This window comes from Aptenodytes forsteri, unplaced genomic scaffold (assembly GCF_000699145.1).
Source record: "Aptenodytes forsteri isolate BGI_AS27 unplaced genomic scaffold, ASM69914v1 Scaffold120, whole genome shotgun sequence".
NCBI lineage: Eukaryota > Metazoa > Chordata > Aves > Sphenisciformes > Spheniscidae > Aptenodytes > Aptenodytes forsteri.
The window spans coordinates 1,628,422-1,655,426 of record NW_008795938.1 but is presented as its reverse complement, the minus strand read 5'-3'; the positions used below and the strand labels follow the sequence as shown (position 1 = coordinate 1,655,426).

General features: G+C 35.8%; 1 protein-coding gene across 1 annotated transcript in view; it reads left to right on the top strand.

Annotated features, from left to right (window-relative positions):
• Positions 1 to 27,005, top strand: part of NIPBL (NIPBL, cohesin loading factor) — a 165,227-nt gene that overhangs the window by 87,282 nt on the left and 50,940 nt on the right. Inside the window, exons 9-10 of the mRNA XM_009285164.1 lie at positions 502 to 1,134; positions 13,864 to 15,402. Coding sequence (XP_009283439.1) covers positions 502 to 1,134; positions 13,864 to 15,402 — 2,172 coding nt within the window. The remainder of the gene's footprint in view (positions 1 to 501; positions 1,135 to 13,863; positions 15,403 to 27,005) is intronic.

Sequence of the window (27,005 nt, the reverse complement as noted above, 5' to 3'; positions counted from 1 at the left end):
CTGTCAGAATCAAAGTTAAGGAAGTTGTGTATGTTTTGATTTTTTTTTTTTTTAATTAAAAATGTATGGCTGAAATGGCTAGTGCCTATACGCTGATCATTAAGTCTTCATCACTGAACCTTATTAAGAATCTTTTTGATCTTTCTTTTTTCTGTAGTCAACTTGCTTTCATTGACCATTTTCTAATAGTTGATATTCTGAAACTACAGGTACTATTTTTATTTATTCTTTTTTGGTGGTGGGTTTTTTTGTTCCATCTTCTCTGAAATGATCCCTTCTCTACCTGAAGTGGACTTCTAAAATTCCTAGGAAATACACTGCAACTATCTGGATTACATCTTGATCTAGGAATGATGTGCTTCCTACCAATCTTACCTAGACCTTTTGTGAACACAGATATATGTAGAAATACACGTGAAAATTATGTAGGTTATATTTAGTGTGTTTTTATATAAACATGAAACAACATAACTGTTCAGTTTTTCTGAATTATTATTCTAGGATCAAGACAACCTTTAATCCAACAATCTCAGCCTCCACCTTATTCATCACCTAGAGATGTTCCCCCAGACATATTGTTAGATTCTCCAGAAAGAAAGCAAAAGAAACAAAAGAAAATGAAGTTAGGCAAGGATGAAAAAGACCAGACTGAAAAAGCTGCAATGTATGATATCATTAGTTCTCCTTCCAAGGACTCCACTAAGCTTACATTAAGACTCTCTCGTGTAAGATCTTCGGATATGGACCAGCAGGATGATATGCTTTCTGGTTTGGAAAACAGCAGTGTGTCAGAGGGTGATATTCCTTTTAATGTGCAGTACCCAGGACAGACTTCTAAAACACCCGTTACTCCACAGGATGTTAACCGCCCACTAAATGCTGCTCAGTGTTTGCCGCAGCACGAACAGACAGCTTTCCTTCAGGCACAACAAGTGCCTGTTTTACAACAGAACACTTCAGTTGCTGCAAAACAACCTCAAACCCCTGTGGTACAGACACAGCAACAGGTTTCGCAACAAGGAACTATAACGTCATATGATGAAGTAGAATTGGATGCATTGGCTGAAATTGAGCGGATAGAACGTGAATCAGCTATTGAAAGGGAGCGATTTTCAAAAGAAGTGCAAGATAAAGGTAAAAGGATTGTGTGTGTGTATACACTATATATATTATATAAATATATATATGCATATAAAACCCATATATATATTAAAACACTTCCTGTCATTGTCACATAGTTCAATTCTGTTTACTCAGTGTAGGTTCTTCTGCGACATTCATCTCCATTCCCCTCCAACAATGAACTGTAATCTCTCATATATGCATATTTTTATTTATTCTTTATTTGGGGTCTTAATGGATGGAAAGTGACATTCTTATGTTTCAAACTTCTTTTTAAGCTATTTTTATTTTGAACCATGAGACTGAATGAAGTACAATTGACGTTGTTTATAGTTTCTAAAATCCCAGCAGTACCATAAGTCAAAATTTGTAATAAGTTTTGGTAGTTGAATTATTAATTAACTACCCATGTTGCCTACTTTAAGAAAATACAGGAAAACTCTTTTATCCCATTTCTATTCATATCTCCATTTGAACCTAATATGAAGGAGGTGTTAGATTAAAATCACATCTAGTCTTTTAAAGGCAGTGTAATGATTGGGTAATATATAATACTATGTTGTCTCCAATGTTTGTTCAACTGGATATTCATTATTATGTAGGCATTACAAGCTTTAGAGAACTACCATATATCTATATGGTCTCTAGCACAGAACCAGATGAGCCTCTGAAGTGTTTTCTCTTCACTTCAGTAGCTGTACTGGTTGTCTTAACCGATTTCATTGAATCTATCCTCTTTGGGTTTTTTTGTTTTGTTTTGTTTTTTCTGTTGTTAACTGGTTTGAAGGTCTTAGGCTTCAGAAACCTCAAAAGTAGGTGCAAAGCCCACATGTAAATCTTGAAGATAAGAAGTATTTTATAAATTAGGTAGTGATAGGTTAACATAAGTATCTTTCAGAAGCTTCCTCTGCACTATGTTTAACTTCTGAGAAAAAAGCTTTTCTGGTATAATGCTAATTTATTAGATACTCCCAAGAAAAATCTTGCAGAGTGGAAAATGGAGCAAATTCTGATTTTGGAAGTTCATAGTTGAAAATGTTCAATTTTGGACATACTTGCATGGACGCAACTGAATTTACGTACAGTTTGGGTCTTTAACCAGCAGAGAGCGCACAAATTTTCTCCCTATTCAAAGATTTTTCTTCTGTTTTTAAAGATGCTGGTGGGGGGTGGGGGGAGGATAGAGTGTTTATGTGTGTGTTTGTTTGTAAATGTGGTTGTTGCAATTACTAAAAGGTTAACTTACTAGATATTTCTTATTTGGTAACTGAATCAAGTCTTTTTAGGAAATGTTGTTTGTGAATATATGGAGAAAATGTGCGCTCACCTCAAAAGAGATCTTTACTGTCTTTAATTTTAATTTAATCAAATGGGTAAATTTGTTACTTTGCTTAAATCTCTTCTACTAATTTTAAATTTATTGATGGAGAGATTGTGGTTTGTCTCCTAATACGTCAAAAGCTACTTTTATATCCACACACTTCGAGTAGAATCTCCAGCATGTTTTAGCTGAGAAGCTAAAATGCATTGTATTTTTGATGGTGCACCACAGCCTTCAAACACTTAGGACAAGACTAAAACACACTTTCTCTTTTGTTCTGGCTTTCAGGAAATGTTGAGCATTAGTTGTAAAGTTTGTTTGCCATAATTACATAGCCATGGGCAGACTGATTTGTTTCTTTTGGGGAAAGAAGTGATTTTTATAGAACGTCATCTCTCCCTTTCACTACTGCTCAATAACCAGCTTCCCAAATAAGGATTCCAACCTTATGCTTCCCTTCTACCTGCATCCTCTGGTAGGTCTCAGTTCTTATGAGTTCCTGCAGTTGCTATGAGTTAGGTGCAAGAGTTGCTGCCTTATATTGGGACAAATGATTACCGTTTATTCACTGGTGGTAAGTTGCCCCTATGCTAGACAGCAGCTCTTTTAACTTTGGCTGTTGAGGTTTCAGCCATGAATGAACAGTATTGAGTAGAAGGATTTTTAGTAGCCTTGGGACAGATTTCCTGAAAAGCTATTACCTTTGAGAAATATGGTTCTTATTTTTTGGTAATGCTTTTGCTGTTGCTTGTAAGTTTGTACTATGTCTGCAAGTTGATACACTCTGGGATTGTTCTAGTTACAGCTGTTTGGTTTGGTGTGACTGCAGGAGGAAGCTTCCTCTATTGTTCCTATGGGAATATGTCTGTTAGAAATATATCCAATAACTCCTAAATATATCATTCATTTTTGCGAAGCTGCTTACTGTATTTATGCAAAAGCCTGGCATTTGTACATTTTAGTACATATATGTAACCTCAGATCACATTATGTCAAGAAAATAGTGTGATTGTAGCAAGTACTCGGTCTAATTAGAATGGGAATGCATAGTGCTAGCTGATGCTTTACAATAACAAGCGTCCTCTAGAGAACTTACTCAAGATGCTAGCACATGCTAAAATCTGCATGAAAGCATCTTTGCTGCTTTTGTAATTGAGGCATGGGAATACGTATTACAGTTACGTTACGCTTTCTGTGTAGGCACAAGTTGTTGTCTTCCATAAATTTGAGTAGAATGGTACTTGCAAGTTTTGACAGAAGATTAGTGGTCTCTTCTGTCCTTTTTTTAAAGACATGAGATCTCTATAGTACTATGCTTCATCAAAGGTTTTCAGCTGCTTTGTTTTTAACAGTAAGGCTTTGGCTGGGTATGACATGTTCTTTCTGAGGCTTGGAACCAGTAGTGTGGTAGAACTGTTTATTCCAGAGGAGAGGCAGAGATTTTTTGGGGGGAGTTCTTGCTAAAAATTATACAACTGCTGCACTTGCCTAAGGCATTGTTAGGTTTTTTTTTTTTTTTTTTAATGCTGAGGTCCTTTCATAATGTTTGGTACAGGTAGAAAATGGGGATTGGAGCCCTTTGGTAATTATAGTACTTTTTGTAATAAATCGTTAATTCTGACAAAACTGTTAAAATATTTAGCTTCCACCAAACGAAGTCTCTCAAAGTGGGAGGCAGTCTCTGTTTCAGAGCTTGAACTAACACAGGGTTTTGCATAAGTGCCTTCTTCTTTGAAAAGCAGTGTATCTTTCTGGAACCTGATTGTTGTGCTTTTGCTTTCTGAAAAAGGAATTCTTAGTGCAAAAATCACTAATGCAAAATCTGACAGATTTGACCTAATGTATGTCAGATATGCGTAAGAAGTGATTTTATAATATAGACCTTTTGCCTCATATCTGAGTGCTTTTCAGAGCTGTTTTTATAATTCTGTTCTTTTGGTCTATTTGGATCTTGGATTAAGTGCGTTATATAGTCTTTTCATCATGATAGAGAGGTGCAAAGTTTGAAAAAGTTGTTTTCATCCTTGTCCTCTGTGTGGAAGGACAAGAGTCCATCTCCTCTTCCTACTTTTTCCATCAAGGAAGTGTCTCTGTATTGATTAATTTTACAAGTAATGTGTCTGTATCTGTTAATGAAAGGAATAGTTGGAGATTTTGGAGATTGAGGCACTTGGCACCAAGAGTTACTTTTTAATACATCTATTATGTTTAATAGCCTCAGAACAAATAAATAAATCCATGGAACATGACATACCTCAGGTCTTCAGTTCCCATTGCCCCCCTCACAATGGCCTCTATACCCTCATCAGATACAAGTTGTCAATCAATACTAGATCATATCTTCTCTTTTGAAAGGATACATAGTATTACAGATAGATCCAGCTATTATTTTTCAAGACTCAGATTATCTGAGTTGGAAAAAAAGTGATTCAGCAGGGCTAATACAGGAAGGGATTATCTTTTTCCACAACAATCGACAACAAGTGAACCATCCTCTGCTTAGGTGCATTGTGATATTTTGATGATATAATTTCTTTAGAAAGGTAATGAAGCTTCACGCACACTTTCTTCTCTTCTAATCACCGTCAGTAGTCACATTTCCTGTATTACTTGGGGCTGCTGAATACTTTTAAAACAAGTAGAGGTCCATATTCTGAACCTATTTTGTTCACTTAACTGGAGTTGTGCTTTGTTCACATTCTGAAGTTGACTACTCCAAGAAAGTATAGGAAATCTTGTTGAGTTTTAGAAAATTATATCTGAGGAATTTCTGTTCTTCTCAGGAATCTTTTTTTTTTTTTTTTTTTTTTTTGATCGGGGTGGGTGTTGAGGGAGAAATTTCATTTTGGTAAGTTCTTGGCATTAACTCGTGCTTTGCCACTGTTCAGATATAAGTGGATTATTTTTGTATATAGTCAAGTAGTTCAAAGCTAGTCAGTCACTTTCAGTCTAAACCTTTCCTAGAACATTACATTACGTTCTTCTTGTTCTTCAAGATTTAGACCTGCTACTGAATTAATTTTCAGGTTCAAGGTTTATACCTCAAGATCTTTCATGCTTTTCTAAAAATGCCAAATACTGTGATTCAAAAATATTTAAGATACTAATGTTAAAAGGAACTCTTGAGTCTTCTAGGAAGGGGAAAAGGGAAGACAACCTTGAAAATTACTTGAAAAAACAGAGAGTAACCCATCTTTTTTCAGAGACTCTTCTTCAAATTGCATTACTTCTTAACAGATTAAGGAGTTCTACTTTTACTTGTAAAAGGCACTGTTCTCTGGAGTTTGTGAGAGTAATGAAATCATTAATTACTAACCATTTCCTTGGGAGGCTAATATTTTTTTTTTAAACAAAAGCCTTATAGAAGCATTTTTTAAATGAGACAAACCTACTCGTATCTGTGTTTTTTTCACTATATATTTTACCTCTGAGGATCCATTTTACCCACTTCTTTGGAATCTTACTCTGGATTCTTTGAATTAGGAAGAAGTGAAGCTGTAATAACTTTATTTCCAATAATTGAATCAGTTAGGGGGCATTTGGATGCCTGCTGTGGGCCCTTCTTTTTTTAGTTCGTTCCAAGCCCATAGCAGCAGAGACACACATCCCAAGAGTGTGAATCTGCCGGAGCAAAACTCTCAAAACTACAGTTATAGGTAAGTAACCTTTTTCTCTCACCTTTTAAGTTCTTACCAGCTCCTCTCCCTTTCTCCCCATTACCCATCTCCCCCCAAAAGTTCCCCAAAGAGGAAACTAATAGAAGAACACTATTAAGAATGAATAGTTTGTTTACATCTAATTTTATGTAGCCAATTAATGAAATGACAGAATGTGTAATTATAACCAGTATATTAGCATTCATTTCCAAAAATACAGGTGTTTTATTTCCTTAAAAATGGAGCTACAAGTGTAGTCATTTGTATAGTAATCTTGCAGAAGATTGCAGTCACTAATAACAGAAGAGAAAATGAGATAGTATAAAATATAAATGATTGTGTCTCTATGTAGTAGGACAGTGTGAGAATTAGATATCATGTATTTTGTGTATACAAGCTTTCATGCAGTCTGCGTTTTGTAGTGTGACATAATGGATGAAACTGGCACCTCATACAGGTTTCCCAAGAAGAAGCAGCTTTGCAACCTCCAGTTCCCATAGATGAGAGATTTTTTTTGTTGTGTGTGTGCAGACATGTTTTAAGAAAAGTAAGGGGAAGAAATTCCTCTTCTATCTAGAGAAATTGCAATGAAGTGTTGCAATTTTTCCATCTATCTACGAAAAAATACTTTCTTTTATATTTTTTATAAAGAATGAAATACTGATTGAATGAAAAACATATTTTTTAAAAAAAGTAGGGGCATTTTTAATGGCATTTACTTTATTTTGGTGCTCTTGTGTAACATGAAATCAAATTCCCCTGTTTATCCCAGGTTGTGCTTTACGTAGGGTAGCACAGAAACCTGCTCTTGTAAGCAGGTGTAGAAAATAACTAAAACCTAGCAGTTGGGCAAGAAGTCTATTTTTTTTATCTGTAGCATAAACTAGGATTAGAAAATTAAATATAACTTGCATGTTGTATATTCGCTTGATTGTATTTGTTACATGGATGAGAGGATTTAATATTACTTATATTACTTACCTAGTATTGACTTTATTTTGTTCTGGGGCAGTCACTTCTCTATAATGGATTTAAATCTTGACAAAGAAATGGCATGTATAATTAATAAACCTTATTAAGAGTTTAAGCCCAGTATTTCTATACTTCATAGTCATCACTAAGTTCACTCTGACATCAACCTAAGAAGAGACAGACACTTTTTCATTATCATGCAGTATAAATGTTACTGGATCTAGTTAATTGAAGATATTTTTGAGTGCAAGGTATGATGTCAGAATAAAATCAACATCTGAAAGGGACATTTCAAATTCATTGCTTATTTCTAAAGTTTTCTGTTTATACAAATGAATTAAAAACTAATTGGATATGTTAATCTGTAAATGATACATAGAATAAGTAGTTTTCATTAAGTCTACTGTTAGTGTGTTGCATTTTTCTTGTGAAATTAGGTGCTGCATTGTGTATTTCAAAGTAATTGCACTTCAGGTTTTGCTCAGATATTTTAACAATTGAGTTTACAAAACTATAATTCGTAACAAAGCAATCACATGGATAAAACCCAGCATTTGTGTCAGAAAAATCTACCTCACAAATATAATAAAATCGTATTGTTTGTAAAAGCAAAATTAAATTCAGGGGGGTTAAGTTACAGCTTCCAATCTCTAAAATAAAGTGTAGATGCTTGATTATACTTTTCTGTAGTTCAATTCTTGTTATTTTCTAGCGTAATATTTCTTTTGTATTACTGTAGTTGACAGGGAATAATGAGTTACCAGACATCCTTAAGTAGAAAAATTCATAAGATCATATTTCATTCTCTAGTTATGCTGATTATGTTATTGTTAGATTTAAGAAAACAAGGAAAACTTTACCAAAATGAAGATTCTTAAGTCTGCTACACCGTAAGGCATGTCAGAGACTCCTGTAGTCTTTTTGTGTTTTGTCCTGAATGAGTTTGGACATCCCTCCTGATGGGCTTTCCTTTTTGCACAATGACCAGAAGTTCAATAAAGTCTTTTAATGGATTGCCAAAAATTAGCAGATGTTTCTGTTCAGAATCTCAGAAATCCCTTCTTCTGAACTGCAGCAGCTGGAAGCCCTCTGGTATCTACTTTGGAGACTTTGGAATGACGTTCTGTTCTATAAAGCTTCCTATACCAAGTTCATGACTGTACTTTCTTAGTTTCTTCTGTAAGGGAGCAAGCAGTGAGAATAGGTTTTTGACCTGTGTTTGCTGAGTCTCTCCTTCAAGGGGAGGAGCTGGTAGTGTGGGAATCTCTTCTACTGATGGGAAGAGTTCTCTTTGGTTGTTCAATTCTTTGTTTATTGGAGTATGGCTTTGGGGCGAGGTCAGGTGAAAGCAAACTCTCATGGTCAGTAATGCTGAATGTTCATGAAGGAGTAGAAAGATAAGAATGGATATTTTCCCTCACTCCATTGATAGGTCATCCATCAGTATTATTAAAGTAATTTTAAACCTTCCTTGTTCCCAGATTAGATTGACTGATTTAGATTCTTGTGGTCTACAGAACACTGTTGGTTTGGGGGCACAGGGCACTTGGACAACTTTGAAGAGATCCATGAAAAATAACTGAAAAAAAACCAGTTGTCAGTAAACTTAGGTTTGTTATTTAGATGTATACTTATGTGTTACCTGTTGAAAATTCCTAATCTTGACTGTTAGCTTAAATAAGATAAGCTTGTAAATGGCCTCTGGCTGACTTGTCTCTGATGTTAAAAAATGGAAGGTTTGACAATAACTGCTTAGGACTGGTATATTTGGTTTAAGTTTATTCATTGCTGATTTAAATAATTCAAATAACTGGTATTTCAAATGAGTGGAGCCATATCCTGGTAATCTCTGGAGAGTGTTAGAGCTTTAAAATATAAAACTCTTAATTGTTATGCTTTAAAAAAAGAAAGTTTGTACTGGAGTCATCAAAATGGTTCATCCAGAATTCAGCATTAGAGGATCAATCTTCATTGTGGTTCTGAAGAGGAATACATTCACATTTAATCATCTTGGATATGAAGTCTCCAACTGAATCCCGTACAAGGTGTAAATGGGGAAGTGATAATTTATCTTCTGTGTCTTCGAGATCATTCAAGATCATTCAGAAGTCTCTGGATTTTAGAGTCTACCAAACAGTATTAATAGAGTGGAGTGTTACCATTCTGCTAAAATGAAGCTTAGCAACCATGCACACGGTTATTATTTAGACTTGTTACCTTAGGTATTTGCAGAAGGCCCGTTTCAGTTTGCTAGGACAAGCAGTTCTAGAAGTTTTTAGGCTATCATCCTATTACACTCATTTGTTGAAAGATTTTAATCTGGGACTTAAGGCAATCATCAGGTTTGCAAGAAAGCAGTAATGTGGGAGAATTCAGCACTAATGGTATTCCAGCTGCTGCTTTGGAAAGACTTCAGGTTAAATGGAAGAATGGAGATACTTCTTTAATACAGCTCCCCTCATGCAGCTGCTGTCCCTAACACTTGCGCAGCTTCCAAGTGTATCCGTTTTCAGGATGGATATTCTTCAAATCATGACTGACTCGCCGTTTCAGCAGAAATGTATTTGAAGCTATCTGTGGTTATTCCAGTGCAATGGGTTTTTTTCACAAAGGTTCTGCAGTAATTAATTAATTAATTTCTAAATCTGAAAGTACTGGTTGTTTTGACACACCGATACTTCCAAAGATGAAGGCCACAACCTGTCTCCAGAAATACTGTTCGTAAGAGGACAGGTGAGAGATAACCACTTGGAAATCCAGCTAATCTTTTTTTTTCCATTTCAAACTTGTGGTTTCTGTAATGTTTTGTTTCTTGCACCACAGTGACCCATTTAATTTGACAGAACATCTCTATTATTTTTTAGAATAAGGTAACTTATTGAGTACCAAGATACCGCCTTTTGGTGAGCACGTTGCAATGTAAAGAGAACATCCATGCGGATTTGCCAAGCCAAAAGGATGTATACATAAAAGAATAACTGTGATCAGACTGTGCTCTGAACTGTCACAAATTTGTTCAAGGAATTGAACAAAATGTAGATATATTTTGGAGGTATCTACATTCTTGGGGATGGGGAGGAGTGAATAATGTTTCTAAAAAGAAAAGAATCTGAAAATAACAAAGTTGGATACCTGATCTCTCATATAGTCAGAAAGCTCTTCTGTGGCTTATTACACATTCCTTTTATTATGAAAACTGTTACAAAGAGTGAAGCAAAAAGATCCTGATCACACTTTATTGGTCTCAAGAGCTTGTGAGCCTACATGTTCGGAATTGTGGCAAGCTTTGAATCTAGGTCTGATTTGAAAGAAGAATATTAGTCTGATATTTTGGCAAAGTCCTAGATCCTGATAATAAAAAGAAATTCTACTATCTGTGGACTGAAGTGGATGAAGCTTGGATACTGATGCCTTGAAGGACACGAAGTATATTTGAATGGATGTTGTAAAAGTTCCTAAGTTCATCTGTTTGTCAAAACCCTAAGGGGTCTTGGGACTCATGCCTTAACAAAGTAGATGTATGCGAATTGTAAAAGAGAAGATATGAAGACATCTGTTTTCAGGGGTTAATTACTCTCTCCTCACCTCTCTGATTCTCTATTGATTATTCCCATATAGTTCAAAGTCAGTTCAAGATTTTATAAAGCCCTTGAAGCCCAATTGTGTATTTCAGATTTCTGCAGCTATCATGGCAACTTAAAAAGTTTTTGTGCTCATTCGATGGATTTTTTTCATTGTGCTCGATGAAGATAGTGGTACCATGTACTCATCCTACCTTTTTATGCCCTAGCTCAACCTGATATTTTCATATACTTGGGCCAGCTTTTTTGTCCTAGATCCAGAAATCTCATAGAGGCAAAACAGTAATGATCAAGTCTAGTTCTGAGGATCGCCATCAAGCTGCACTGGAAATAAGAAGAAATCTGTGAGTAATCTGTAACTCTGTCTGCAATCACCTTGCCATTTAGGAAAAGAAAATTTTGAAGGTGTCCCTTTCTTCTCAGATAAGATGTCAACAGGTTGTGGTTATAATTTAATAAAACATCAGTATTCAGTTGTCAAGAGAAATGAAGAAGGTGCATCAGAAGAGCTCTGTATTTAGAGAGAATATGTATGCCACGTTGTGATGTGATCATCTACTTACATGTTCTTAACTTACAATTTGACATTTTGGATGATGAAGAGCAGCAGCATTTTGAGCTTGGTCAGTTACAGAAGTTCAAGCGAGAAAAGTGGTCCTACTTGAATTGTTTTGGTTGTTTAATCTTGGAGCCTTCAGCATGAGGGCTCTGAAAGGTGAGTTTTGGTTGATCGAGCTACAGCTTCTTTAAGGCATCACAGCTCCTGGCCATCTGCCTTGCTCCTATGGTAGGAGTAGCAGAGGGAAATATTTGCTTGGCTCTTAACTGACTTGTTCAGCCTGGTAGGTTAATGCAAACCATCTTCACTAGTGCCTTAAGGTGATGCATTGGACAATGAAATGCACTTGTGGAAATATGAATGTGTGTTCCCTTCTGCTACAGGTGATAACCTCAGTTAAAGGAATGGGGTAGATAGCTGATAACAGTAATGTCTTAAAGGCTACTGTTAGATACACCATCAGAGCTTTACAGGACTTACTCAGCGGCTGACATTTCTGGGTTAAAATGAAAAAGCTGACTGACTTTTTCCTAAGAACACAAGTTTCTCAATTTGTGTTTCAACATTTAAAGAGTTTTAATTGAGAAATAAGGTAATGATGTGTGTGGATGTATGTGTATTAACATATGTTTTTTAAAAAAAAAAAAAATCAAATTTGAAACCCATTAGTCTGGAAGCTTCTACTTCATGACCATTCCTAAGATCTGTCACGAAGCTTAGTGAGGTCAAACCCTTCTTAGTCACAGGGAGAAAAAGATTTTTTTGTCACTGCATGAAGGTTTCAAAAAAATATATTCGTTTTAATCAGTAGTGTAGGGAAATTAACCTATGTAAGTTCTCATATGAATCCAACAGTTGTTATAGTACAGAAAAAGCAAAAATCTCCATGCTAAAAAGCTGCACCTTTGATTTCGCAAATTTATTTTGCTTCACGTGTCTATCATAAAGTTGGCAGGTGTTCCTACAGGTTTTTATTGAACTTCAAAAAGTTCCTTGTTTGCAGTTGACCAGTTTCTGCATGGAGTTTATTGTATCTGTCTTTACTGTCTTCCGGCCAGTAAATGTTGTACATAATTTTGGAGTTTTAGGAAGTTAGAGATGTACAAATAGATTTGAGAATGAAAATGATGGGGAAAAAAAGCCTGTTCATATCACTGGAATTGACCATGTTACTACTTGTTATTGTGTTCTAATGTTAATTTTGGAGATGATCCTTCAAAGTTTTAATTCTTCTAAACAAGAATCTTCTACAAATATAGAAGAAATTAGAAGTCATATGTTACAATTCTGGTTTACAATTTGAGAGGGTGGTGGGTTTTTTTTTCCTTGGAGTTTATTTCCCTATTCCTTGATTGCATCCTCATTACCATTCATTCTCCTGCTCCCAAAGAAAGAGCTGGCTCATTGCATCTGGTGATAAGGCACCACAAATCTAGGCACAAAATAAGTTATTTTTCTTATATTGCATTTGTTGTCTGGACATTTTGACAATAGATCTACAACAGAATTTCCAACCTATGTTTAGTCATTCCTTAGACTTAAAGTCATATTCTCTGATTACAGAGAATGTCATTGGGTTTTTTTGACAAATTACACAATGATAGTTGAGAAATGAGAATATAAGCCTTAGTGCAGGTAGGGCTTTTGGTTTTCATGGCAGAAATTAATTTTAGTTTAGAGTACCATCTTGGTAATATAAATAGGTTGTAGTTTAAATGAATAGAACATACTCTTTTGGATACTTCCATGTACTTCTCATTTCTATTAATTCTACCAAATTACAGGGTGTGTGGTTGGCTCACTTTATTTTTCTCTATTCTACTCTTAATGATTTTTTAGTATAAACTGAAAGGCTTATTGCAGAGTCAAGCTCTTGACACTACATAAAATTATCACTGAACTTTTAATTTCATCCATGAAAAGCATTATGATTGCAAAGGGAAAATACTCAATCTTTTAAGTGTGTAGTGGCCCCCCACCTGATACTTATGGTATAGACTCCAACTCTTGGTATACTGCTTAGCTTCAAAGAGAAGCATGGAGTGTTGGAGTTATTTTAATAATTTTTGTTCATTGTTCCTGTGTTCCCTGGCTAAAATATGTGTGAAGTCCAAGTGATGCACTGAACCAAGTAGGGAGAACCTGTCTTAATCATTGCAGATCCTTGCTTAGTTCATGTATAATGAAGCAGGCTGAATCTGCAGAAGAGAATATTTTATAATCATATTCCTCAAAAAGTAGTTGTGGAGGTGCACCTTAACTTTGTCTTTGCAGACTTTTGCTTCAAGCGTAATTGATTAGTTTGGGATTTTTTAAAATGTTTTTTTTTGGTGTTTACGTATTGCAGCTGCTTTATTAGATGGTTTTCTTGGGAATTATACAGGGACTTTGATTTCATATGTTTTGAGGGTGAGGTTTTTTCATGATTAATTGGCACCTGTGGTAGACTGACAATGAATGATAGTCCGAATACATTAAAAAGTATTAGCTAGAGAAGTTCTATTCTTGCTTTTAAATTCAATGGATTTTGTTGTGTGTGTACATACATGCTGAGGAGGATTAATTGGTGGGAGTGGAGGGGAATGGACATTCTTGCTTGGACATTTACCAGTCCATATATATAATTTGTGATTTTTCTCTTTTAACTTGCAGATAAGCCTCTAAAGAAGCGAAAGCAAGAAAACAAACCACAGGAGGCTGGAGGTGCTACTGGAGGAAATAGAGCAGCTTCTCAGGAGACAGGTTCTGCAGGAAATGGGGCGAGGCCAGCGTTGATGGTTAGTATTGATCTGCAGCAAGCAGGAAGAGTGGACTCTCAGGCAACAGTAACTCAGGATCTGGACACCATCAAAAAACCTGAAGAAATTAAGCAGTATAACGACGGGTTTGTGTGTGTTCCCCAAGAAGACACTGTTGGAGTTCTTAAATTTAAACCTGAAAACCATCCTGAGATTTTTAGGAAAAAGGCAGACTTTGAGGGTCAAAAGACGGATATCCAGCAAAATGAAAACAGACAAATGGAATTTCAGCAAAATGAGAGCAGGCGGTTGGAAAGTAAACACGACGAGAACAAACAGTTAGAAGCTAAACATGAAAGCAAGCATGAAATCAGACAAATGGAAGTGAAACAAAATGAGAACAGACAGACAGAATCAAAACAAAATGAGAGCAGGCAAATGGAGATGAAACAAAATGAGGGAAAACAAAATAATGGCAAACAGGAGATAAGGCAGAGGCCTGAAACGCCAAAACAGAAGAGTGAAGGCAGGCCCGAAACGCCAAAACAGAAGAGTGAAGGCAGGCCCGAAACGCCAAAACATAGACATGATAATAGGAGGGACTCCAGTAAACCATTGTCAGATAAGAAAATTGAAATATCTAGGCATAAACTAGATGTGAAAGCTGATCCGTCAAGGGTAAAACCTGAAAGTAGATCTGATCCAACAAAACAAAGGCCTGATGGGCGTTCACTTTCTGATACACTGAGGCGTGACCATGATAGCCTTAAACAAAGATCTGAGGACAGGGGGGAGTCAGAGAGATACAGAGGAGATCCATCCAAGATTAGAAGGCCTGAATATTTGAGATCCTCAAACAAAAATGAACATGATTCTAAGCATGGTATTAAATCTGATGGTTCAAAACCTGAGAAATTTGAAAGGAAACATAGGCATGAGTCTGGTGAATCAAGGGAAAGGTTTTCTTATGGGGATCAGAAATCAAGACCTGACAGCCCCCGTATTAAACAGGAAGGTAAAGGAGATTCTAGTAAATCAAGACCTGATAAACCTGGTTTTAAATCACCCAACAGCAAGGACGAACGAAGGACAGATGGTAATAAGAGTAAAGTAGATAGTAATAAAGCACATGCTGACAATAAAGCAGAGTTTCCCAGTTATTTGTTGGGGGCAAGATCTGGTGCACTGAAACATTTTGTCATTCCAAAAATCAAGCGTGATAAAGATGGCAATGTTACTCAGGATTCAAGGAAAACTGAATTTAGAGGTGAACAGAAGGACAAAGTAGAGAAGATTGGGCTAGTTGAAGATCTAAATAAAGGAGCTAAGCCCGTAGTTGTCCTTCAAAAGCTTTCTTTGGATGATGTGCAGAAGTTTATTAAGGATAGAGAAGATAAATCAAGGGGCTCTTGTTTTAAACCTAACAAGAACAAGTCATCCAAATCTAATAAAGGTAAGATTTTTTTACTATTAATTGCATTCTATCTTTTATATGCCTGTTCTTTTAGATTTGCTACTTCTGTGGTTAGAAATTAAACACAAACATTTGACAGTTAGTTTATATGCTTGCTTATATAGTGATTTTGGGGAACAAAGTAAAACTCGTTTAAGGGGTTGTCGTTATTGGAAATCTTGCTATGATGTACCTGAAATTATTTATTTACGCCAGTGCAAGTACCTAATGTGGGAACACTTAAATGGTCTTAAGCTGTACTTCAGCTACATTAGTTTAACCTGGTAATTTATCCAGTGAAATGTAACTGCTGTATGTATGATTTAAACTAGTTTAAGTGTGTCTGTATAAGGGACTGGTACTACTGTAACTAGATCAGTGTAGCTGGAGTGGTGGGAAATAGCATGTATACAAGCCTTAAGGTTCTCTTATATTTTTAATTGGAACTGAAATGTGGTTTTCCAAGGCATGTTTTGACATGATGCAATAAGAACGCAGTTACAAAGTCCCATCTGCCTCTTTTACACTATAAATACAACTCTGTTGGGGAGCCTCCACACTTGAGGCTGTGTGACAATGAGCTTACAAAAAGGTTCTGTCTTTAGGAGAATTCAGACATCATTGTCTCTAGGGTCCATTGTATGCAGAAAGAGGAAAGGAACTGGCAAAGAATTGGCTGACATTTTCAAATTAGTAATATGGACAGGAAATAATTCAGAATAGTTTGTGGGTTTGATATTTGGTTGATTGTCTCCTGCAGATTTAATGCTTTTTTTTATATATAAGATTGCTTTTCTTGTTGGTACTCTAATTTTGGCTTCTTTGGTTTCAGACTAAAGTAGATCATTTTGCATTGTGAAATCGATGTTACTAACTGGTCAGGGTTCCTTTCTTTTTTAATGTTTAGCATTTAAAGCATTTAAATTTCTTACAAAGTTATGTCTATAGACTTGTCATGTCTCAAAATAGACAAATCAAGTGGCAGGGGAGAGGATTTCAGCTGTATGCAGGATGATTTATGAATGCAGTTCCAGGTATATCATGAATTTGAGATTAAAATGTTTTCCTGCGTAGATGATCTGATAAGAAATGATGTAGAAATCATCTTTGTGAATGTGTAACTATGTTTATGTGCACGTGTACAGAGGTGATATCTGTATAATGAATTTATTGTGCTACATCTGTTCTCTATCTACTAACCTGTTCGTATTAACTCTTAAAGACTTAATAATTAAGGATGTGTATTACTTATTTGTAAAATATTAGCCTCCTTGTTAAATATTTTCTCTTTATCCTGGAAATATTCATATTTCCCCTATCCCTTTTTGAGGTTCAGAACAGGCGAGATTTCAATTTCTAATAATAGGTATCTAGAGTTAGACATAAAATTATGATATCTTTGTTGTCAGTTTAGTCTAAAGATTTCAGATGAAACCGTTATGTTCTTGATAGGGAATACTGAAAACTTTCTGATGGAACTCAGCTATAGTCCCAGAAGGATGGATTTTGAATTCACACAGTTCTATGTGCAGAAAATCAGTAATTTTTATAGCCCTCAGAGCCATATACAGTGCATGTATGCTTTCTAAAATGTTTCTGAAGTACTTTTTTTGTAGTCTGTATTGATGTGGTTATTTATATATAATGTTTCAGTAATGTGTAAAGGTTTTAATGACTCTTCTCTGATTGGCATGACTCCAGTAGCTGTGTCACACATGAGCAATGCATTAATTTTGAAGTCAGGTTTATAACTTTTCTGCAATGTTTTTGTGTATTTTTTATTGTTTGAAGTCATATATTTCTTATATACTCTCAAATAACTTGGGACATATTTTCCAGGGAAAGAAAATGTTTTAATCTGATATCAGTCCTTTTGCTGTTCTATTACAACGATACTAGAAATAGGTTTCATGGAAAGAATAAAGTTGTAACTGTGTTTGTCTTACAAATCAACTTTTGAGTGTTCAGCCAGGCAGATTGTGGAGAAAGTGTCTTTGAACTTCAGATTTTTCATATGTATTTTTAGTTTTACATTTTTTTGCCCAACTTCCTGCTAACTATTGCTAAGGATATATTATGCTAAATAACTAGGTGAACTGCAATGTTTGAAAAAGTTCATCATTTATAAAGGTATCCCTTCATAAGCCAAAGTCTATTTGTCAACAACTGACTGATAGAGAAAAAATTCATGCCATTGCCACAATATCCTCACTCCAATTGAGAGAAATAGTGTTCACTGTTTACTCTGTGCCATTTTTAGTTATAAACATTTTAATACACTAGGAAATGTAGTTTTCATAAACATTCTTTATTTAGTTCATCCTATATTTCTTAATAGATTGTAGTAAATCTTTTCTAGTGTTGCCTTTTAGCATCATTATTCTACTTCTTACATCCCTCTTATTCCATGTAACTTAGTATATTTTGCTTTATCTTTCCTTATGTTACTTCCTTGTATTTCTTGTCCTTTGTTTTTGCTTTCTCATCCATCCGTCCCCCAAGAAAATGTCTTCTCCTGGCTTGTCACGTACAACATCATTGCTGTGATTTATCTGAAATCCAGTTTAAAATAGGATCAGTTTAGCTAGTTCAAAACACCATTTAGACAGTCATTCTGTCTTAAGGGACTAATGCCCATTCATTATAAAACTCAATAAAATTGACTTGTTTTAAGCTAAAATTAATGCTTTGCAAACTGAAAGTCTATACAACTTTTTACATTGTTTCAGTAAATTTTAAATTTGAATATCATACCTTTATTGTGCATGTGGATAAGCCTTGCATTGTACTGCAAAAAGACAAAGTAACATTTTAATCAAATTTTATAGACAGGTTTGAAATTTTGTTATTATACGAATGGGAGGGATAGCCGTAATACACAATTGTTAATACTGAATCATCCCAACAGTCCCTTTTGGCATTTACAAGGAAGAAGTGACTTTTTTCTCTCTCTCCTGATCTTTGAGCATTTTTCTGAAAGATTCACTCTAGTTCAGAGGAAAGTTATGGAAATCTTTTTCACAGTATTTTTGTTAAGGGGTCTTACGGTGAAATTTTGTGGCCAGTTTTGTCCAGGTCAGAATGAATTGTAACACTTTTTTCTCCTGGTTTTAACATCTGTGAATGCCTTTTATCCTGGTTTTAATGCAAATGTATGTTGTTGGGAGATCCATTAAACTTTTCCCTTTGAGTTTGTGCCTGCGATGAGGAGGTCATGTTTGCTATCCTTTCTTTTCAGAGCTTCAGCGAATACCTTCTCTGCTGCTTCTTAGAGCTATACTGATCAGCTGTGTTGGGATGGGAGCTGTTAACAGTTTCACAGTTACTGCATTCTGAACAAGACAAATTTTCCTTTGTTAAAGTATGGAAGAGATATGAGTAAGGAGAGAAACTGTAACTGTCTGTGTAGGGAGATGTCTGAGTTGGTTTATAATATGTTTGAAGGATTGCCTTTCCAAAATAAGCACCATATATGTAATGCAAGTTTTAGTTCTAGGACAAATGCGTGCGTCTTTTTTAAGATTTGTGCAGAAACACCTTTTGGGTCTTCCAATATCACCTAAAAAGAGTTTGTTGTTTAAAAAAAAAAATTAAAAGTCTGATCTGAATGCTACTCCTTCATTGAGTAGATCATTATAGGATTTAATTATCTGTACAACACAGAACTTTAAACACAGGGTTTTGTTGCTCACTACAAGTCTTCCTAAATATACTGCATTCTCTGCTGCTATGATCTGAAATTTAAGTGAAGATTTGTCATTTCTTCAAAGGTGCTTTTCATACATATTCTTACAGGATCAACTAAAAAATTTACTGTTTAATCATCTTCATGTCATTGAGTTAAAACAATGCTTCTGTACTTTTCTGTGTTTTGTGGTTTGTTGGTGGTTTTTGTTTTTGTTTTTGTTTTTTAATTCCAGGTGACTTTTTCAGAGCCTATAGTAACTATAATTTGGCATTTGTGTACCATGATGGTCCACCTTTGAATTCTAGCACTGCTGGAAATAGTCTCACTTGTGAAGCAGAGTAATCACTTAGGTGCTCATCTTCTAGGTAGGAGTGACAAGAAAGGGAGTATTCCAGGATGACAAGCTGTATCCAGATTGTGTTGGCTCAGTGAGCCTACTTGTGATGCCTCTCACAGACTTCTAGTTAGCACAGCAGAGCAACCCACAATACATTCTGGTACAGGTGAAAACTGTGGGCAAAAAGAGAGTATCGATTTTAAACATTTGTTTAAATCCTTCATGTATAGGACTTCTGTAAGGACAAAATTGGCAAACCTTTGAGAAAAATAGCTTATGGATATTAAAACATCAAGCAAATTTTAGAGTTCGCTCAAATTTCTTTCCAAAATAACAATCTCTTGATGCTGAAACAGACACACTGTTGTACTCACTGAAATCAGTGGGGCAAGCAGCTGTGCTGCAAGGAAGTAACTGGAGTAAAACCTTATTTCCTTTAGAAAGGAAAAGGCTGCAACTCAGCTTGCTTACTACAGATTGTGCTTTTGTAAAGATTACCATTGTGAAAGTCTGTAATTCCACAAATCTGAAATTTGAAATCACCATCTTGGAGTTCCTGGTAGCAATTCCATTTGCATATGGGAAGGCTAGAGTAATAACCCACTAAGCATCTTGCATGTGCATGCACCACCAGGTGGATGAAGCATGTCATAACTTTCCCTGAAGTTCTGCAGAAAATTATGCCACATTTCAGAGAGAAAAAGGATATATTCCATGTCTTACAGCAAGAAGTTTATAATAATTCTTCTCAGCTGAAGTCTTTAAAGCTTCTCTTAAACTCTAAATTTAACTGGAATTTTAGAAAAAAACCATTTCTGTCATAAGAATTCTACAGTCTTCCTGTTCTTCCTCTTTTCTGAGATATTAGTGACTACCTCTTTTCAACTTAACTAGACTAGAAGAGGAGCTGGCTGTCCCTTGTGGCATTAGAAGTATTTGAAAATGTGTTGGGTTTGCAGAGGATCCATTTTAATATACACTTTGTCCATTTAGCCCTGATTAATTTTTTTCTCCTTTCTAGATTGAACAGGTTCACAGTTTGAAAAATATTCCAGGCATTGTTTAGTCAAAAGCCAAAACCAAACTATATATAACCCGTTAAATCCGATAGTCTAGGAAGATCTCATGTCTCTAGCATGCTTTGGACCAGAATGGATCGTTCCTTCTTACAGGGTTTTTTTACATATGGTGTGTCCATCCTATCCCAGAAGGGATGTTGGGATTTGTAGGGGCACTGTGCATACTCTCTAGGGCCTTCATTTTTGGTGCTAGTTTTTCAGAAGTAGATGTTGGATAAACTGGTATCGGTAGAGAGCAGGAATTCAGCCGTTGCACACTGGAGTCCTTTCTTGTGTTAATCTGTTACCAGTACAATAGGAGACATTTTCAGCACACTGCTTTGCCTGGAGGCTGCTTTAGTTACTTGCTACTTTAGTCTTTGCCATTAAGGTAAATATTCTGATTCTTGCTCTCATAGTTGTTCTTAAGTTTTCTCTGGGTAGAAAGAGTGAACTCTGTATGTTGCACATCTACTGCTTAGCAGCAACAATAAACTTGACCAAACCCACTAGTTTCATTATACCTTGGTTCATCCGAAATATGATGTTTTGTCTGTTTGCAGATTTAGGAGTGCATTGTTTAATTAGTTCCTTTTTGAAAAATTACTTTGGCACATGTAAGTGATAGAAATTTATTACCTAATTTGTCAGAGCAATTTGTTGAAAGTCTGAAACTGCCTTTGGTTCATGGACATGGATGCTTGATCAGGTTCCTCTTACTTCTGGGAATAGCTAAGGCTATTTTGCATAAATAATTTTTGAAACAATGCATTGCAATATGTAAAAATGTGGGCCAGCGATTTGTCTGACGTCAATTACAATATGCAATGCAGACCTGTTTATGTGTCTAAGTATCTAAATATGGATGTTATTTCTTGGCTTATGTGCAGGGATATGTGCTCAAAATTTTTGGTTTGAATTTTCTTCTAAACAAAGGGTAAAGTTGGCAAAATACAAATAGGGGAAAGCCTCACATTTGCTTCTGGTAAATTAACTTTTCTGTTGCTTGACATTTTCAGCTGTTTTAGGTGACTGTTTTTGTGTAAGAAAATTTGAACTGTTTACTTGAAATTTGGAATTTATTTTTGCTCCATGGGAACATTATCAATGAACAGAAAATAAAAGGATGAGACATTTTTTGTTCTTCAAATTACAGAACTGTTGTTTGCATTGAATAAAGGTTCCTTAAATATACGTACTGTTTAATTATCTTCTGAGCAACTTTCCTGTAGTATTTTGTATTAAATGCTAAAACATCAGCAATCTTTTGTTGTTGTTGCTTATGTAATTAAGTTACTTTGAAGAAGCAAAACAAGAGTAGCTTCATCTGTTATTTTCAATTATAAAGGCTGAGAATCGTTTCCATGATAGAGTGAGGAAAAAGCAGATCTTCTTGATGTGCCTATAGTCACAGATCAGATGTAAATCATGGCATTTGTTTTGCTTATTCTCTGCAAAGATCTTGCTTGTATTGCTTATATAGGAGTTTTTCTATTATGAGAATAAAAATTATGAGGTGTAATTTGATTTTATTTAATTAAGGTCCTTTTTCTTAGGTGAGGCCCAATGGCTCAGTTTTTAAATTAATGAGAATACATGGCTGGGAAAATGCATCAATCATACATTTCAGATTCCAAACATTAATAGTAACAGAAAATTACATGCTGTGTTTTGCAACTGTACAAAACACCTTGACTTTTTAATACAATAAATTGAGTTGGCTTAAATGTCAATGCATATGTTCAGAAGCAATGACAGCGAAATCCAAAAGCAATCCCCTGACACTGATTCATGGAAGTGAGGTGGTTTGTGCAGCACCGCATTTATTTCAATTGCCAATCTTGCTCCATTTTACTCCAAGTACTGCTATATTTTTTGTGAAGTATCTTGCAAAACTAGACTGCTCTAGCCTCCTTTTATCAATTTTTATAAAAACAAAAAGCCAGTGATTAGCAACAAGGAATAAAATAACTTGTGGCTATAGTTGCCACGGCAATCAGATAGCTTGAGGAAATCATTGACACCGATGTAAATGTGAGTTCTCTTGGCATCTTCAGAGAGTGCATGTTGGGTATATTCCCTGCTCTCTGCCTGGATCTTTCAGGGTGCTCTTTGGAAATCTCTTCCCTCGATCAAAAAATGTTTCTTGCTTCTGAGAGTATTTTGTACTATTGTGAAATCCTTTTTGAATCTGTGCTGCTTAGCTGTGGGCAATGACGACCTCTACTGTATCATGGAATTACTCTGTTGCTGTGTCCAAATTCTTCTCTGACCCACCAGCCTGGCTGGGTCCTGTTTTTCAAGGCCAGAGCTAAGGACTGGAGCATAAGCAGGGCGTCTGAATCTCTTCTTTTGTTTAGCCCAAGCCTGGGAGCCTTCCCTTTGTGCCAGTATTAGAGCAGATGAGGAAAAAAGATTTTGAAAGATGTGTTCAAGCAGGTTCTATGGAATTATATAGGACATACTTCTTCATAACACTACTTCTCTCCCTCCTGCCAAATTTGTTGCAGCAGAGAATCCTGTGGGCACAGTCCCTTGGGCGGTGGTGAGGGCATCTCAGCTTCCCACCCTCTTTCTGGTGTATGTGTGTGAGCTGAGCTCAGGAGTTACCTTTCATGGATGTAGTCAAAAGGTATGGGTAAGGGGTTCAATAGAGGGTTATATCCTGTTTATAGGATGTAGCTGTATACCCTTCCATAAACTTTAAGGCAGAGAATGGGAGAGGAAAGAGGAAAGCTGCTAGAGCAAATGCACTACCTCTCAGATTATTTTCACCAGTATTAATTTGATGGTGTGTTTTTCAGCTTGATGATATGGTATTGAGATAAAAGTGGAACTTCTGTCTTATGAACAGATGTGCCTTCCTCATGCCTTAAATTCCTCTTTGAGAAGAGGATTGTGATTTCCCTGTGTTTCCCCTTCTGTTCTTGAAATTCTCCAGGGCAGAGAATTTATTTGGAGGAGTGTGAAGCTGGTGGGCAAGGGACTCTGATCACCAAGGACTCAGTTCACCATACAAAGAACATACCAGAGCATTTTAAGGGAGAGCCTGGTTGAAAGGATATCATTAAATTTGCACACTGAGAGAGAGCCAAAAGTTTTCAGCTCTAACCAGTAAGCTGTTCATCAATCACAGGTAGTCATGTGGCCCTTTGCACTGTAGTGCCTGAGTGCTATACTGTAACAGTACTTAACTATTTTAAAAGGGTGTTTATTTTCCAAACATCTTTATAAAGTAGGGAAGTACTTTTATCCCCTCTTTTTTCTTTTAGTTCTTTATCTAAAATAGAACCTTATCTGCATGAGTGGTTGTAGTAGAATTAAGCTGTGAGTCTGTGCTGTTGTAGTTACAACGACACGGCTATTGAACAAGAAGGCGGCACTCTTGTTACGGAGTAAGAGTGTATTGTATTTGATTTAGCAGAGTTTGAAGGTTGGTTGAGCTAATCCAGAAGGAAATTGCTTTCCTTCCTGCATGGATGTCTGACATAGGAGGTTTTATCAGTGTAGTTATAGTGGTGACCCAAAATTACTTGAGAAAGTTAGACAGTAAGCTGGTGGTACATAAGGGAGGAACATCGTCTATCAAATGCTCAGAGAGGTCATGTAAGGAAGGTCAGCTTGGCCTCTGTGGAATAACAGCAAGACTGGATATACTCGTCACCAGCAAAATAAGAAGAGTCCAGTAGCAGCTAATGTCTTCTGTGGCAAAAAAGGAGCAAGAGGAGGGAAAAATTGAGCTGCAATCTGTAGTTTTTTATTTTTAATGTCAAAATGAAGATGTGTGGCAATTCATTAGTGTAGAAGTTCAAGAATGTGGGGAGTGGTTAAATTTCTAAATGCTGAGAAATGCAAAATTAAGATTCGTATCCTCACCCCAAACAAGTGGCACTGTTCCCTCTTAGACGCTTGTGTGTTCTTTTATATGATGTCTTGATAGTTGGAAAAAGTTGCATATTAAAATCCAAGATATATATATAGAGAGCAAGATATATATAGAGAGAGATTACAAATATGAAATTGCAGTTTTGCTTATTACAAACTATAAGCACACAGGAATGGAAAAGACAATATTTATAGGAGGCTAATTTATGCAAAGACTTCATTAACATAAACCTCAGTTTTGAAGTGAACTCGGGCAGTTTTTCTTCAAACACTTGTTCATTTGACACAATAGATGTATGTGCAAACAGGCCATTTTGATGTCACAAGTGTTTTAAAAGTAACCATATAAGCAAACTGGTACGGATTGTTTCCACTGTATTAACTATCTCTTACAGTTATGGAAGTAGCAATTCAGAGTTTAGGTTTCTAAATGTATTTGAATCTTGATGGCTTGTTAGTTTGTAGGAAATTGCACCAAAATGTAAACTTCACATCTGTTTTCCATAATTTGAAAAGCAAAGATAAATCATTACTGAGAAGATAACAGAGTTTATTAGTGTTGGTTTTGATTTTATGGCAGGGGAGAACCCCCTCATCATGGAAAGCTGACCTAGGCATCACCAAGCATCACCCCCTTTTCCATAGTTGCCTGTTTGAAGTTGTTATATCAAACCAGGTGAAACTCATATGAACACATTGATTGTTGTGGCAAAAAATAATTGTGCTGTCCACATTGAATGGATCCAGTAAAAGTCCATAATGATGTTATCTTTTTTTTAATATTCAGCCTCTCTTGAAGGCATTCATCTGCCTGGATCAGTGAGATCTATTTGACTTGCAAATTCAAGGCAAAGTGATTTTGGATCCTTCTAAAGATTAGATATGCATAAATATTAGCTAAAGTTAAAGGCTGTTCTATAAACTTGAAACTACCCATCAAATTATGAAGAAAAAGCAATGCTGAACTTTGAATTGGATCTGTGCCTTTCTGTTCTTTTTTTAAGCCATATGTGAAGAAGGGAAATACTACATCCACTAGATATTTGTAGAAGTCTTTCTACTATACATGGCAAAACCCTTTGAAAAGCTTCCCAGATTAAAATAGAATATGGGAGGAGGCTTACAGACCAATTCATTTTTAGCTAAGATTCTCTGGCTGATCTTTAACTGTATTATATTTTGTCAAGAATTGCTTGGTGAGAAAACATCCACTTGATGATCAGTGGATATTCAGTAACAGCTGAAGATTCTTGAATACCTTCTCTAAGAAACCTTTCGATAATGGCAATCAAACAAAAACAAGAACTTGCTCTTCCTCCAGCAAGCAACTAGCCTGTAAGTCATGGACAGCATTGCATACATTTGGAGAAGCACTGAAGAAGTGGCTGTTCATGTATGCAGTTCTTTGAGATGAGTTGTTCTTACAGCTGTTCCGTGACTTGCCCTTCAGTTTCATTAATGTGGAGTTTGTTAGCATGCTGTTCTTTACAGTGAGACAAAGATTTTGTTACGTTGGTACTTTTCTTCTGTTTTTTTTGGTTTTGGGGTTTTTTAATAGTTGGAACACCTTTGAGAATATGTGTAGGTGATGTCTGAAGAACACTGTTGCCTATAGCCCATTTCGGGCATATTGTGTACACTGATCACACACATGGCAAAAAATGGAGTTATTCCATTGAAGAGGACAGTTCTTCAGAAAGCTAATTTATTGGGGCATTCTTATTAACTTGTGGAGTAACTTTTTAGTAAAGTATACTTTCTCCTTAGCTATTTAAAAAGCCGTGCAAACTAGAGACAAATGTAACTGATTAAAGTGGAAACACGAAAGGAGGTACCAGGTCTTAGCAAACTTATCAAAGAAGTTGAAAAACTGAAGGTGATCATACATGTTTTTGTAGATACTTTCAAAGGGGTTTATGTTGTATATTCTTTTAATTGTTTTTGAAAAGTATCCCATAAACTGAAAAGGCATTAGCATGGGTTTTATAACCTAATGTTTGTTGCCATGTGACTGGATTCTTATGGTGAACTGGATTCTCTTAAGTATTTCTTTACTACCCTGAACAAATAAACAGTACCTCCGTTATAAAATATGGAGGTGTAAAAGAAGGAATTTAATAAGATGTTTCTAGTGAAGATTGGGTTGTCCTGACTCAACATAACATAAGTAATAGACTAAAATAAATATTAACATGTTCTTGATTGGAGTCCCACGGTATATAATATCCCTGGATTTCTTCAGAAAGGATGGGGAATCCTTTTCTGTGTATATCAAAATTGTAGCTACATGTGCAGTCATGCTTAACTCCTTTGTACTGCATGAGTAAAACTTTTTAGATTTGGTTATTTACAATCCTCAGCAGCTAAGGAAACTGGGCATGCGGCAGACTTGCTCTAGGGAACATTGTGAAACAAAAACTTTAAAGATAGCTTACAGAGAACTTTACAAAGTTTTTACAAATATATTAATGACAAGAAGAGAGCCAAGGAGAATCTCCATCCTTTATTGGATGCAGGGGGGAACATTGTCACCGAGGATGAGGAAAAGGCTGAGGTACTCAATGCCTTCTTTGCCTCAGTCTTTAACAGACAGAGCAGTTATCCTCAGGGTACTCAGCCCCCCGAGCTGGAAGAC